The sequence below is a fragment of the Rhinoraja longicauda genome, chromosome 6 (assembly GCF_053455715.1).
Source record: "Rhinoraja longicauda isolate Sanriku21f chromosome 6, sRhiLon1.1, whole genome shotgun sequence".
Taxonomy (NCBI): domain Eukaryota; kingdom Metazoa; phylum Chordata; class Chondrichthyes; order Rajiformes; family Arhynchobatidae; genus Rhinoraja; species Rhinoraja longicauda.
In genome coordinates, this window is record NC_135958.1 from 3,932,054 (window position 1) to 3,946,668 (window position 14,615).

Genomic DNA, 14,615 nt, shown 5'->3' on the forward strand with positions numbered 1-14,615 from the left:
TGGAGAAGGGTCTCAGGCCGAAACGTCACACATTCCTTCTCTCCAGAGATGCTGCCTGTCCCACTGAGTTACTCCAGCATTTTATGCCTGTCCCGTTCCCTCACTTGCCTCCATGTGACCTATTCTCTCTTCCATGCCTAACCTCTGCCCTCCACCCTAACTCTCTTCAATCACAACAACCTGCCAAACGGCCCATTGGAATATGGCAGAAAACCAGATCACATTGACATTGGGCGGATATACAAACTCCTCAAAGACGTCACCGGGTGTTAGAATTGAACCATCTTTTTGCTCTGGTTTATTTCACTCACTTGATTAACCCGTAATGTTGTATTCTTAATGTTTTCATTGTTTTAAGCTCTATTCTTACTAGTTTACTGTATGTTCGTGTTGTTACTTGCGAGCGGAGCACCAAGGCACATTCCTTGTATGTGTACATAGATGGCCAATAAACTTATTCATTCATTCATTCATTGTCAATAGACAATAGACAATAGACAATAGGTGCAGGAGTAGGCCCTTCGGCCCTTCGAGCCAGCACCGCCATTCAATGTGATCATGGCTGATCATTCTCAATCAGTACCCCTGCCCAGTTGTCCAGAGCTAAGAACTACCTGCAGCCATGTTGCTATCAAACACAGCTCAAATGAAAATCTAGTATCGAGTGTTTCAGGGCATTGAAACATCACAAAAAAATATGTTTACGTAGGATCCTACTTAAGATAAGTTAATCACGGATAAGCCAGTCCTAAAGCTTGCTTCAACCTGCCTCGTGAGAGGTGGAACACAACCACAATGTGCAGAATGAGCTCAGCGTGTCAGGCAACATCTGTGGAGGAAATGGACAGACGACGTTTCGGGTCGGTGAGCCTTTCCCGGTTGTGCATTCACCGATGGAGACGTACAGCATGGAAACAGGCCCTTCGGCCCAACTAGCCCATGCTGACCAAGATGCCCCATCTACACTAGTCCCACCTGCCAGCGTCTGGCCTATTTCCCTCTAATCCTTTCTCATCCATGTTCTATCCACTCCTCCTCTTTCCACGTATCCAACACCCTTCTGTCTCCCCTTCACCTCTAGCTTTTGTCACTTAATCTACCCAGCTCCCACTAAAACCCGCCCTCATCTGTATCCACCTATCACTTGCCAGGCTTTGTCCTATCCCCAACTCTCTTTTCCACTTTTCCCCCAAGTCCGATCCAGAACGTCATCTGTTTAATCCTCCGCGGACGCTGCCTGATCTTCTGAGATCCTCCAGCACATTGGCCTTTGCTGAAGATTCCGACATCTGCAGCTCATAGGTTCCAAAGTGATTCCTGAGGAGTGGAATTAGGCCATTCGGCCCATCAAGTCGACTCCCCCATGCAATCATGGCTGATCTATCTCTCCCCTCCTAACCCCACAACCTTCTCCCCACAACCCCTGACGCCCGTACTAATCAAGAATATATCCATCCCTGCCTTATGAATACCCGTTGACTTGTTCCTTGTGCCATCACGGGGAATGGAAGGTCTTACCTGAGCTTCCTTCAGGCGTTCGAAGTCAATGCTGAGGTAGGCCTTGATGCCATCCATTGCGCCTGGCAGTGTGATCCCCCGGATCAATAAGACGAACAACACCATGTAGGGCATGGTTGCTGTAATCCACACCACCTGCAGGGAAGAGCAAGGGGCACATTGTTCCAATCCAATCACTCTTCTTGCCACACTAGATATGAATGAATGAATGAATGAATGAATGAATGAATGAATGAATGAATGAATACCTAAGTGTCGCGTCACAATGAAATTCTTTGTTTTGCACGGCCAAGGTATGCACAGAGTCAATAGACAATAGACAATAGGTGCAGGAGTAGGCCATTAATTCTGAGGCTGTGATCTCTGGTCGTAAACTCTCCCACTAGTGGAAACATCCTCTCCCCATCCACTCTCTCCAAGCCTTTCACTATCCGGTAAGTGAACGTTCAAAATGAGATGAGAGGTTGCCTCACGGCCAAGCAAAGTGACACAAAGCAGCAGGCCAGACTTTCCTGAGCGACATGGAGTGGAAATTCTGGCATTTCCCCAGAATATAATTGCTGGGAATCTTTGGATACCTGTGCAACAGAGCGTGAATAAGCATGCCCCAAAATTCCTGAGAAGAACTTGCTTTGAGTCTACAACTGCGTTTGAACCAAGGGCTCATCACGGTGGTGTAGCGGTAGAGTTGCTGCCTTACAGCGCCAGAGACCCGGGTTCGATCCCGACTACTGGTGCTTGTCTGTACGGAGTTTGTACGTTCTCCCCGTGACCTGCGTGGGCTTTCTCCAAGAACTTCGGTTTCCTCCCACACTCCAAAGACGTGTAGGTTTGTTGGTTAATTGGCTTGGTTATAAATGTAAAATGTAAAATTACTGTGTGTAGTGTAGGATAGTGTTAATGTGTGGGGATCGCTGGTCGGTCTGGACTCGGTGGGCCAAAGGGCCTGTTTCCGCGCTGTATCCCTAAACTAAACTAAATTAAACCAGAGCGTCGGTTTCAGGTAATTTGCCAGCAACTACACTGGGAAATCTGGCCACCACACATTGCACTCGGCTTGGCAAGGTACAGATTCAAGAACTCCATCCATTTCGACAGCAAAGGCAGGTTTCTGGTAATTAACATTTTTAGAAATCTGTTGGGTTAACTTAAACGACTTTAATTGTTTCCTAATGTTTATGAGTGTTTTACTGGATTTTAATTCATGCCTGATGGCATAGTTTATCCAGCTGTCAAAGTATTTCTATGAGTTGGACCAACTCAGGCCCCACAACAGTGCCATTTAAAGGCACACCATTGCAGATTATATTTCTCATATTTCGTTTGGGCATGAATATTGTGGTATGAATATTGATTTCTCTCACTTCAGATAGCCCCGGCATTCCCTCTCTCTATCCCTCCCCCACCCAAGTCACACTAGCTTCTCGCTTTCACCCTACAAACAGCTAACAATGGCCTGTTTCCTTTATCATCGTTACTTTTTTGCATCATTGTTCTTCATCTCTCCACATCACCGTCTATAACTCTCATTCCCCTTATCCCTAACCAGTCTGAAGAAGGGTCTTGACCAAGAAACGTCACCCATTCCTTCTCTCCAGAAATGCTGCCCGACCCACTGAGTTGCTCCAGCATTTTGTGTCTAAGTTTGAGCACATTGCCACTATCTTAATCTTCTGGACGCCTATGTGTATACCACTATCTATATACGAGCTTTCCCGTTAAAATTTGATCGCATCAGAGTCGTACAGCATGGAAACACACCCTTCAGCCCAACTTGCCCATGCTAACGAAGATGCCCTATATCATCATATCATATATATACAGCCGGAAACAGGCCTTTTCGGCCCTCCAAGTCCGTGCCGCCCAGTGATCCCCGTACATTAACACTATCCTACACCCACTAGGGACAATTTTTACATTTACCCAGCAAATTAACCTACATACCTGTACGTCTTTGGAGTGTGGGAGGAAACCGAAGATCTCGGAGTAAACCCACGCAGGTCACGGGGAGAACGTACAAACTCCTTACACTGCAGCACCCGTAGTCAGGATCGAACCTGAGTCTCCGGTGCTGCATTCGCTGTAAAGCAGCAACTCTACCGCTGCGCTACCGTGCCACCGTATTACACAGTTCCAACCTGCCCAAGTTCGGCCCTTATCCCTCTCAACCTTTCCTCTCCAATGTACCATTCTTTCAAGTATTTTGTTCCCCAAATACACAGCACTGAAATAAATTGAGTTACCCAGTTGAATTATTTGCCAAAATGTCTACCGCACATAAGGAAACTGACTTGCTCTTCATCATTCCCTTTCTGGGAAATGATACAAATATGTTGACAGTAAAAGATCTCAGAAGTGAAAATATGCAAGCTCTCTTTCCAATCTGGAATGATTTAATATCAGCCACTCTCACACCCCACAGTGTTATCGTTCTGATTTTTTGCAAACAATGCATGAAATATGTATTGTGTTACAAAGTGGACACCAGGGATATCAGTGCAGTTTTGGATAATGAAGATTGAATTGAAGCATATCTCCTGTACGAACAAGTTATAACAGAGGTATCACAAAATGCTGGAGTAACTCAGCAGGTCAGGCAGCATCTAGGAGAGAGGGAATGGGTGACGTTTTGGGTCGAGACCCTTCTTCAGACTTCAGTCTGAAGAAGGGTCTCGACCCAAAACGTCACCCATTCCCTCTCTCCTAGATGCTGCCTGACCTGCTGAGTTACTCCAGTATTTTGTGATACCTTCGATTTGTACCAGCATCTGCAGTTATTTTCCTACACATGTTATAACAGAGCATCTCACTGAAAACCAGTTGTTAATCACAGTGAATATAAGATGAAAACAGATGAATCTTAGGAGGATGTTGCCAGGACTTGAGGGCCTGAGCTACGGGGAGAGGTTTGGGCAGGCTGGGACTTTATTTCTTGGAGCCCAGCAGAATCAAGGGTGATCTTACAGATGTGCAAATATCATGAGCGGAATGGTTAAGGTGAATCCACTGAATCATTTACCCAGACTAGGGGAATCAAGGACCAGGGGACATAGGTTTAAGGGGAGAGGGGAAAGATTTAATGGGAACCTGAAGGGCTACTTTTTCCACACAGAGGATGGTGGCTATGTGGAATGGGCTGCCAGAGGAGGTAGTTGAGGCAGGTGCTGTGACAACATTTAAAAGACATTTGGACAGGTACATGGATAAGAAAGTGTTCGAGGAGTATGGGCCAAATGTGTAGATGGGGCATCTTGGACAATTTGGGCTGAAGGGCTTGTTTCCGTGCTGTGTGTTAAAAAACAAAGCTGCAAAAACTTAAATTATGAAGAATTTTTTTAAACGCTTCAAAATATCCATTGACGGCCTCCACAGCCTTCTGTGCCAACGAATTCCACATATTCGCCACCCTCTTTGTTCCTTGATAAATTCAGTACGCTTATTTACTGTGTGTACGAAGGAACTGCAAATGCTGGTTTTACACCAAAGACAGACACAAAATGCTGGAGTAACTCAGCAGGTCAGGCAGCATCTCTGGAGAGAAGGAATAGGTAATGTTTCGGCCCGATTGGAAACGTCACCTGTTCCTTTTCTCCAGCGATGTTGCCTGACCCGCTGATTCACTTTTATCATGAAACAAAATGGTGAGTCATCACAAATAACATATGATAAATGATGAGAAGTCAAAGGCAATACCTTTCCTGAAGTCTTTACCCCTTTCCAGAGAGTGAAGTACAGAATGATGATGACGACAAGCAAGCAGAGGATGAGCTGCCATCGTGGTGGGCCCAAGTTATGGATTCCTGCACTTTCGTGGAGATTTAGAACGCCCCGCCTAGGAAAATAAGACATCAACAATTACAAAAAACTGCATAGCTGCAAAATTGCCTTTACAATATAACTTAATTGTCCCAAAGTAAAGTAAAGTAAAAGTAAATTGTCCCTAATGTGTAAGGGATGAGGTATTTGTATAACAACATTAGGCCAATCGGCCCATCAAGTCTATTCCGGCATTCAATCATGGCTGATCAATCTCTCCATCCTAACCACATTCTCCTGTCTTCTCCCTATAACCCCTGACACCCACACTAATCAAGAATCTATCTAAATTGCCTTAAAAATATCCACTGACTTGGTCTCCACAGCCTTCACTGGCAAAGAATTCCACAAATTCACTACAATGACAAAATAAATTCCCTCATCTCCTTCCGAAAGGATCATCCTTTAATTCTGAGGCTGTGGCCTCTGGTCCTAGACTCTCCCACTAGTGGAAATATCCTCTCCCCATCCACTCTCTCCAAGCCTTTCACTATCCGGTAAGTGAACGTTCAAAATGAGATGGGAGGTTGCCTCACGGCCAAGCAAAGTGACACAAAGCAGCAGGCCAGACTTTCCAGAGACATGGAGTAGAAATTCTGGCATTTCCCCAGAATATAATTGCTGGGAATCTTTGGATACCTGTGCAACAGAGCGTGAATAAGCATGCCCCAAAATTCCTGAGAAGAACTTGCTTTCAGTCTACAACTGCGTTTGAGCCAAGGGCTCATCATGAACCATGTTGATGTTGATCATCCCAAATTGGTGCTGGTTATGAGGTGAATTGGTTACTGTAACAGTACTTCGACTGACCATAGACCATGAGATAAAGGAGCAGAATAAGGCCATTTGGTCCATTGTGTCTCCTCTGACATTTATTCATGGCTGATCTCTTTATCCCTCTCAACCCCATTCTCCTGCCTTCTCACTGCAACCCTTTATACCTTTATATCTTTGCACCACCCTGCTGTTTTACATTTGTCACATATATATATATATATATATATATATATATATATATATATATATATTGTTGTACCTAACGTATAGGAAATGGACCGGCTTGGGACCGTTCTTCAGACTGTTTCAGACTCAGACTCTGAAGAAGGATCTGACTCGAAACATCACCTATCCACGTTCTCCAGAGATGCTGCCTGACCCACTAAGTTACTCCAGCACTCTGTGAAGCGTCACCTATCCATGTTCTCCAGAGATGCTGCCTGACCCGCTGAGTTACTCCAGCACTCTGTGAAACGTCATCTATCCATGTTCTCCAGAGATGCTGCCTGACCCACTAAGTTACTCCAGCACTTTGTGCCCTTTTATAGATTAATTTACCTTAGATTTGCATCACATGCACTAAGAATCTCCAGGCTATAACCTTTCAAGTTTGCTTCTCTGTGTCAGATTGGGTTAGATTAGAAGATAGAACATTGAACATTGAACCATACAGCACAGGAACAGGCCCTTCGGCCCATAATGCCTGTTTCCTGAACATGATACCAAGTTAAAGTAATCTCAAATGCCTGCATATAGGTCAGAAAGTCATAAGGAATAGGAGGAGAATTAGGCCAATCGGCCCATCAAGTCTACCCTGCTGTTCAATCCTAATGAACCCTATCCCTGCACACGTTTTACAAAATCTTTAAAAATGTAGTTTAACAAAACTAATTGACGTTCTTGATGCAGCAAGGATTTTCAGGAGGCCACAAAATGGATTAATCTTGCCACTGGAACACTCACAAACCTCTGGCACAATTCAAGGAATGTTTGAGAACATTGGTAAGTTTCTTGAACATCTGTCCACCACAGTGCTCTGAATTTTACTGACTTTCTATTTTTACTCCTGTAATTGTTGCTGGCAGCACAACAGCTTCTAAGAAAAGCTATTTCCAATGATTTAGTGATTTGTCTTAACCCGTGCCCTCGGTGATTTGACACTTAAATTGTACAATTAATCTTTGACACCCACAATATAATTACAAATATTTAATCACTACCCACTCGAGTCAGAATCCTTCTTAATTGCGGTTTTGTGTGGAAAGGTTGCACTTTGACAACATGATGGAAACAGGCTGGGACTATGCTGACAATTTTTTTATACAACGTTGGCGCAGCGGTAGAGTTGCTGCCTCACAGCGCCAGAGACCCGGGTCTGTACGGAGTTTGTCCGTTCTCCCCGTGTCCTGCACGGATTTCCTCTGGGAAACTCAGATTTTCTCCCACCATCCAAAGACAGACAGGTTTGTAGGCTGACTAGCTTGGTATAGATGTAATTTGTTTTGTGAGAACGCACCTGTGTGCAGTTTTGGTCTCCAAATTTGAGGAAGGATATTCTTGCTATTGAGGGCGTGCAGCGTAGGTTTACTAGGTTAATTCCCGGAATGGCGGGACTGTCATATGTTGAAAGACTGGAGCGACTAAGCTTGTATACACTGGAATTTAGAAGGATGAGAGGGGATCTTCTCGAAACATATAAGATTATTAAGGGGTTGAACACGTTAGAGGCAGGAAACATGTTCCCAATGTTGGGGGAGTCCAGAACAAAGGGCCACAGTTTAAAAATAAGGGATAGGCCATTTAGAACTGAGATGAGGAAAAACCTTTTCAGTCAGAGAGTTGTGAATCTGTGGAATTCTCTGCCTCAGAAGGCAGTGGAGGCCAATTCTCTGAATGCATTCAAGAGAGAGCTAGATAGAGCTCTTAAGGATAGCGGAGTCAGGGGGTATGGGGAGAAGGCAGGAACGGGGTACTGATTGAGAATGATCAGCCATGATCACATTGAATGGCGGTGCTGGCTCGAAGGGCCGAATGGCCTCCTCCTGCACCTATTGTCTATTGTCTATTGTCTAAAAGAAATGTCCCTAGTGTGCGTAGATTTAGATTTAGGTTTAGATTTAGAGATACAGCGCAAAAACAGGCCCTTCGGCCCACCGGGTCCGCGCCGCCCAGCGATCCCCGCACACTAACACTATCCTACACCCACTAGGGACAATTTTTTACATTTGCCCAGTCAATTAACTTACAAACCTGTACGTCTTTGGAGTGTGGGAGGAAACCGAAGATCTTGGAGAAAACCCACGCAGGTCACGGGGAGAACGTACAAACTCTGTACAGACAGCACCCGTAGTCAGGATCGAACCTGAGTCTCCGGCGCTGCATTCGCTGTAAGGCAGCAACTCTACCGCTGCGCCACCGTGCCGCTCGTTTACTCCTGTAATTGTTGTTGGCTACACCAGCGTAGGATAGCGTTAGTGTGTGGTGATCGCTGGTTGCAGGCAGAAGGGCCTGTTTACTCGCTGTATCACTAAACTAATAAAACCAAACCAAACTAAACATCACAACACCTGCAAGGTTGCAACATCTCCATCTAGGTTAGAAGTGTAAAGAATTACTCAGATGACACCTTACAAATCAAATCATATGTATCTTCAGTTTAGTTGAGTTTAGTTTAGAGATACAGCGCGGAAACAGGCCCTTTGGCCCCCCGAGCCCACACTGAGCAGCGATACGCACCCACTAGCACCATCCTACACACACTCGGGACAATTTACAATCTTCACCGAAGCCAATTAAGCCTGCACGTCTTTGGAGTGTGGGAGGAAACCGGAGCACCCAGAGAAAACCCACGTGATTACGGGCAGAAGGTACAAACTCCGTACAGACAGCACCCATGGTCAAGATCGAACCCGGATCTCTGATGCTCCAAGGTAGCAACTCTACCGCTGTGCCACTGCCCGGCAACACAATTCCAAATGCTACAAACGGAATCACAATCATGTTTCTCCATCTGTTCCAAATCTTTTCTTTTCAGAATTAATTTCAACTCCGATGCCACAAATTTCTGATTTGCTATAGTTTGCAAAGATGATTCAATATTTTTCCCCCAACAGGTTTTCAACTATCTCCTGGAACCAAGTGCGGTTGCTATTACGGACAATGGACAATAGGTGCAGGAGGAGGCCATTCGGCCCTTCGAGCCAGCACCACCATTCAATGTGATCATGGCTGATCATTCCCAATCAGTACCCCGTTCCTGCCTTCTCCCAATACCCCCTGACTCCGTCTGACTCAGTGACTGATAATATATGATTATATTATCATATATATATAAGATAAATTATTGTGTTTTTTTTAGATACAGGCCATTTGGCCCACTGAGTCCATGCCGACTATTGATCACCTGTTCACATTAATTCTACGGTAGACCCGCTGAGTTACTCCAGCGTTTTGTGTCTACCTTTGATTTTAACCAGCATCTGCAGTTTTTGTCCTACACATTAATTCTACGTTGTGCCACTTCCTCATCCACTCCCTGCACATTAGGGGCAATTTACAGAGGGCCAATTAACCTACAAACCTGCACGTCTTTGAGATGTGGGAGGAAACCGGAGCATCCGGAGGAAACCCACGTGGTCACAGGGAGAACGTCCAAACTCCACTCAGATAGCACCCGAGGGCAGAATTGAACCCGGGTCTCTGGCGCTGTGAGGCAGTGGCTCTACCAGTTGTGCCACCGTGCTGCCCTAAGCAGGCTGTTACTTGAAAGTACACACTGATCTACTAATTTGTGGCATACAACCTCCCCTCCCCCTTCCCCACCTTGCCCAAGGTGCTGGTAAACCATCTTCTCAAGCTCAAAATCAAGGCTTCACCACAAAGCAGTGCAGAAAACAATGAGAGGAAAATGGCAGCCAAACAGGCATGTTAAAGCTGAGGCTGCTTTACAAAACATCATCAAATTCAGAATGACCTAGTCCCTAGTGTGTGTAGGATAGTGTTAATGTGCGGGGATCGCTGGGCGGCGCGGGTTCAGTGGGTCGAAGGGCCTGTTTCCGCACTGTATCTCTAAATAAAAAAATAAAATAAATTAAATTAATTAAATAAAATAAAAAAGAAACATGGATGATGGACACAAAGGAAGACAAAGATCTACCTCATTCAAGACTCTCGGACAATCTTTAGTCGAAGTTTACTGAACTTTAACTTGCGCTATCCGATATTCCGTTTATCCTATATCTGTATACTGTGGACGGCTCAATTAAATAATTGAACCATTTGATTGTAATCATGTATAATCTTTCCACTGACTGGATAGCGCGCAACAAATAGCTTTTCACTGTACCTCGGTACAGGTGACAATCAACTACACTAAACTAACTTTATTATTATAATTCATTATAATTGTCACCTGTGCCGAGGTGCAGTGAACAGCTTTCCATTCCATGAACCTGTCCAAGTGTCTTTTCAACGGCATTACAGTGGCCACCTCAACTACCTCATCAGGCAGAGAATTCAATGTTCATACTGTTGGGTTGGCAGCCACCCAAGCGGAATATGAGGTGTACCACAGAAACTGGTCTATCCTCAGCAGTTGCCTTGACTTCCTCCCTAGCTCCCCACCCTGTCAAGAGCTACCCGCCCTGCCTGTGGTGGCCAGTCCCGGTTCCACATTGGCCTCATCAGCCACCACAGAACACAAGGAACCAGAGAGGAAGCAAGTCATTCTCGAGCGTCAGAAGAAAAAATCTCCCTCTCTCTCCCCTCTCCCCTCTCCCCCTCTCTCTCCTCCTCTCCCTCTCTCCCTCTCCCCCTCTCCCCCTCTCCCCCTCTCCCCCTCTCCCTCTCCCTCTCCCTCTCCCTCTCCCTCTCCCTCTCCCTCTCCCTCTCCCTCTCCCTCTCCCTCTCCCTCTCCCTCTCCCTCTCCCTCTCCCTCTCCCTCTCCCTCTCCCTCTCCCTCTCCCTCTCCCTCTCTCCCCCTCTCCCTCTCTCCCCCTCTCCCCCTCTTCCCCTCTCCCCCTCTCCCCCTCTCCCCCTCTCCCCCTCTCCCCCTCTCCCCCTCTCCCCCTCTCCCCCTCTCCCTCTCTCCCCCCCCCCTCTTCCTTCCCCCTCCCCTGTCTCCCAATCCCTCTGTTCAGATGCTGCCCATTCTTTTGAACGTTGAAAGTTTCCTATTTTATTTAACTTGTGAGTACACCTTGTGTTGTACAAGACGTTGGTGAGGCCACATTTACAGTACAGTGTTGAGCTTTAGTCACCCTGCTGTAAGAGTGGTGTCATTAAGTTGCAAAGAGTGCAGAGAGGATTGACAAAGAAGGTTGCCAGGACTGAGGGCCTGAGGTCTCGGGAGACTGAACAAGCTGGGACTTTATTCCTTGGAGGACAGGCGGATAAGGGGCGATCTTACAGAGGTGTATAAAATGTGAGGGTGAATGAATAGGGTGAACACCCAGAGTCCTTTACCCAGGGTAGGGAAATCAATTCTCTCTGTCTGGTTTCGCAAAAGCTGCACTGAGTTGGCCAGGCCGACATGGAGAGGATCAGGGATTGTGTTGTTCGTGAGCGCTAATTATTTCGCTGTCTTTCTTCATGACCTCGGTGGCAGTGGGGCCTCGCGATCGGCCTGCGGTCGGCGGTCGATGGGTGTGAGGGGAGGGAGGGGAAGATAACTGGGATTTGGCGTGGGGGGACCACCGTGAAGAACAATGGGGACCGGCGGGGGGGGGAGGGAGAACAAAGGATAAGTTTTTATCGTATCGTATCATATCGTATCGTATATTGTTCGCCAGTCTCTATCTGTTATTTAATTTAGACTTACGTCATTAGTGATATAGCGTGGAAACAGGCTCTTCGTCCCACTGAGTCCCTGCCGACCAGCGATCGACACATTATATAAGCACCATGCTGCACACCAGGGAACATTTACAATTTGTTTTACCGAAGCCAATTAACCTACAAACCGGTACGTCGTTGGAACATGGGAGGAAACCGGAGCACCCGGAGAAAACCCACACAGGTCTCAGGGAGAACGTACAAACTCCGTACAGACAGCGCCCGTAGTCAGGATCGAACCTGGGTCTCTGGCGCTGTGAGGCAGCAACTCTACCGCTACGCCACCGTGCCTCTATTTAACAACATGCAACTTTTTCCATTTTCTAGCCCTAAAATTACAGTTACAAAATGTACACTTTAATATGTTCTGCCATTAGACTGTTTGCAACTTCGAAAAAAACTTTAGCTCATTTATTTCAATGCCTTTGTAAAAAACGCCACACACAATATTACATGATTTCCTTTCGGATCATAATTCCAATGACTTGCTTCCTCTCTGGTTCCTTGTGTTCTGTGGTGGCTGATGAGGCCAATGTGGAACCGGGAATAATGATCTTAAACTCGTAACTTTTCATAACAAAGCTGATCATTTTCTTTCTGTTGCAAATGATAAGAATAGCAATTTTAATTAACCAGAAAACGAAATAGCCACTTGACCCAAATTAAATCATTACCTTGAAAATAGGCACAGGTGTTGGGGCATCTTATTAATATCAATGTTCAAAGGCTTGGATACCCAATTAATTCACAGACGGCATTTGCCAATCTATGCATTGAGGAGCAGATGGTGCCTTCTCTAAGATGATGCTTCTTAGCTTCTGTAAAATTGGGACAGTTATCACAAGGGATAAGGGACCCTTTTTCCAAAGTCATGGCACAGCGGTAGAGTTGCTGCCTCACGGCACCAGAGACCCGGGTTCGATCCTGACTACGGGTGCTGTCTGTACGGAGTTTGTACGTTCTCCCCGTGACCGCGTGGGTTTTCTACGAGATCTTCGGTTTCCTCCCACACTTCAAAGACGTACGGATTTGCAGGTTAATTGGCTTGGTATAATTGGAAATTGTCCCTGGTGTGTGTAGGATAGTGTTAGTGTGCGGGGATCGCTGGTCGGTGTGGACTCTGTGGGCCGAAGGATCTGTTTCTGTGCAGTCGTTCTAAACTAACTAAGCTAAACTATCACGGGGATAAGCCTTTTTCCAAAGTCACCAACCGGTTTAGTGAGGCTTCCAAGTTTTGTTAATCATGCCTTGGAACATGGAAAGGGTGTCTGGTTCATGTTGATTTGACCGCATGACCAAACAGACCCCTGTCATCATATATGTTTCACCCATGTTACATGCACCGATATCCCCCAGGTGAATAAGTTGGCAACATCATCACAACTGCTGTCTCCTGTGACTTTATGCCCAATTGGGGCGGCACGGTGGCGCAGCGGTAGAGTTGCTGCCTCGCAGCGCCAGAGATCCGGGTTTGATCCTGACTACGGGTGCTGTCTGTACGGAGTTTGTGCGTTCTCCTTTGACTGCGTGGGTTTTCTCCGGGTGCTCCAGTTTCCTCCCACACTCCAAAGTCGAGCAGGTTATTGTAGGTTAATTGGCTTCTGTAAATTGCCGCTTGTGTGTAGGATAGAACTAGTGAACGGGCTCAGTGGGCCAAAGGGCCTGTTTCCACACTGTATCTCAAAACTAAACGAAACAAAATCTAAGGATTTGGTGAAAGAGTAAAACTTGAAAGCCCGAGGCTGTTGTAGAACAGTCTAATTAAAAATTCAACTCAAAGACAATTTATTAATTAGCAACTGAAGTCTCCATTATAATTGACTAAAACTGACTTGATGAATCGCAGATTATCCCACGCTGAATGTAGCAGTTGCCCCAGGGATGTGGAACGACACTTTGGTGACTTCCTAAACAAACTCAACATTTGTTTTCTATTGGAACCAGTTGGGTAAAACAAAAAAATACATCTGAATATTCCCTGGAACAACATGCCTGTACTCTGGAAGCGTGTCAGGGAGGCACTCTGTGATTTTATTATTGTTTAGTTTAGTTTAGTTTAGAGATACAGTGCGAAAACAGGCCCTTTGGCCCATCGAATCCACACCGAACAGCGATACCCGCACATTGACACCATCCTACACGCATTATACAAGCCAATTAACCTACAAACCTGCATGTCTTTGGAGTGCGAAAGGAAACTGAAGATCTCGGAGAAAACCCACGCAGGTCACGGGGAGAATGTACAAACTCCGTACAGACAGCACCCGTAGTCGGGATCGAACCTGGGCCTCTGGCACTGAAAGTGCTGTAAGGCAGCAACTCTATCGCTGCGTCACCGTGCCGCCTGAAGAGTTTCGCACACTTGGTTTTAGATTTGGATTTTCTCCCTGCCCTTTTTGGTCAATGTGGGTCAATGAAGCAACTAGTACAGATCACATCACTGTGTGTGTGTGAAGTATCGTGAACCATTAACTCTCTTTAAATGGAGCAGGTTAGATGAAGAACTAAGAGGTGACCACCCTAATGAAGAATCATTTCGATCGCTATCATACTGAAGGCAGTGCGAATTCAGGCCAGACACTTTGTCCTTTCAACTGTATCACCCAACTTATAGCAATCCCTGAAAGGCCACAACTTGAATATTTTATTCACTGAATTGACTCTTGACACTG

At 45.9% G+C, this 14,615-nt stretch overlaps 1 protein-coding gene across 2 annotated transcripts in view; it reads right to left on the reverse strand.

Moving 5' to 3' along the window:
• Positions 1-14,615, reverse strand: part of slc6a2 (solute carrier family 6 member 2) — a 110,813-nt gene that overhangs the window by 57,054 nt on the left and 39,144 nt on the right. For both annotated transcript variants that reach the window (XM_078400373.1, XM_078400372.1), the window contains exons 5-6: positions 5,212-5,350; positions 1,519-1,653 (exon numbers count right to left, since the gene is read on the reverse strand). In XM_078400373.1, the coding sequence (XP_078256499.1) occupies positions 1,519-1,653; positions 5,212-5,350 (274 nt within the window). The remainder of the gene's footprint in view (positions 1-1,518; positions 1,654-5,211; positions 5,351-14,615) is intronic.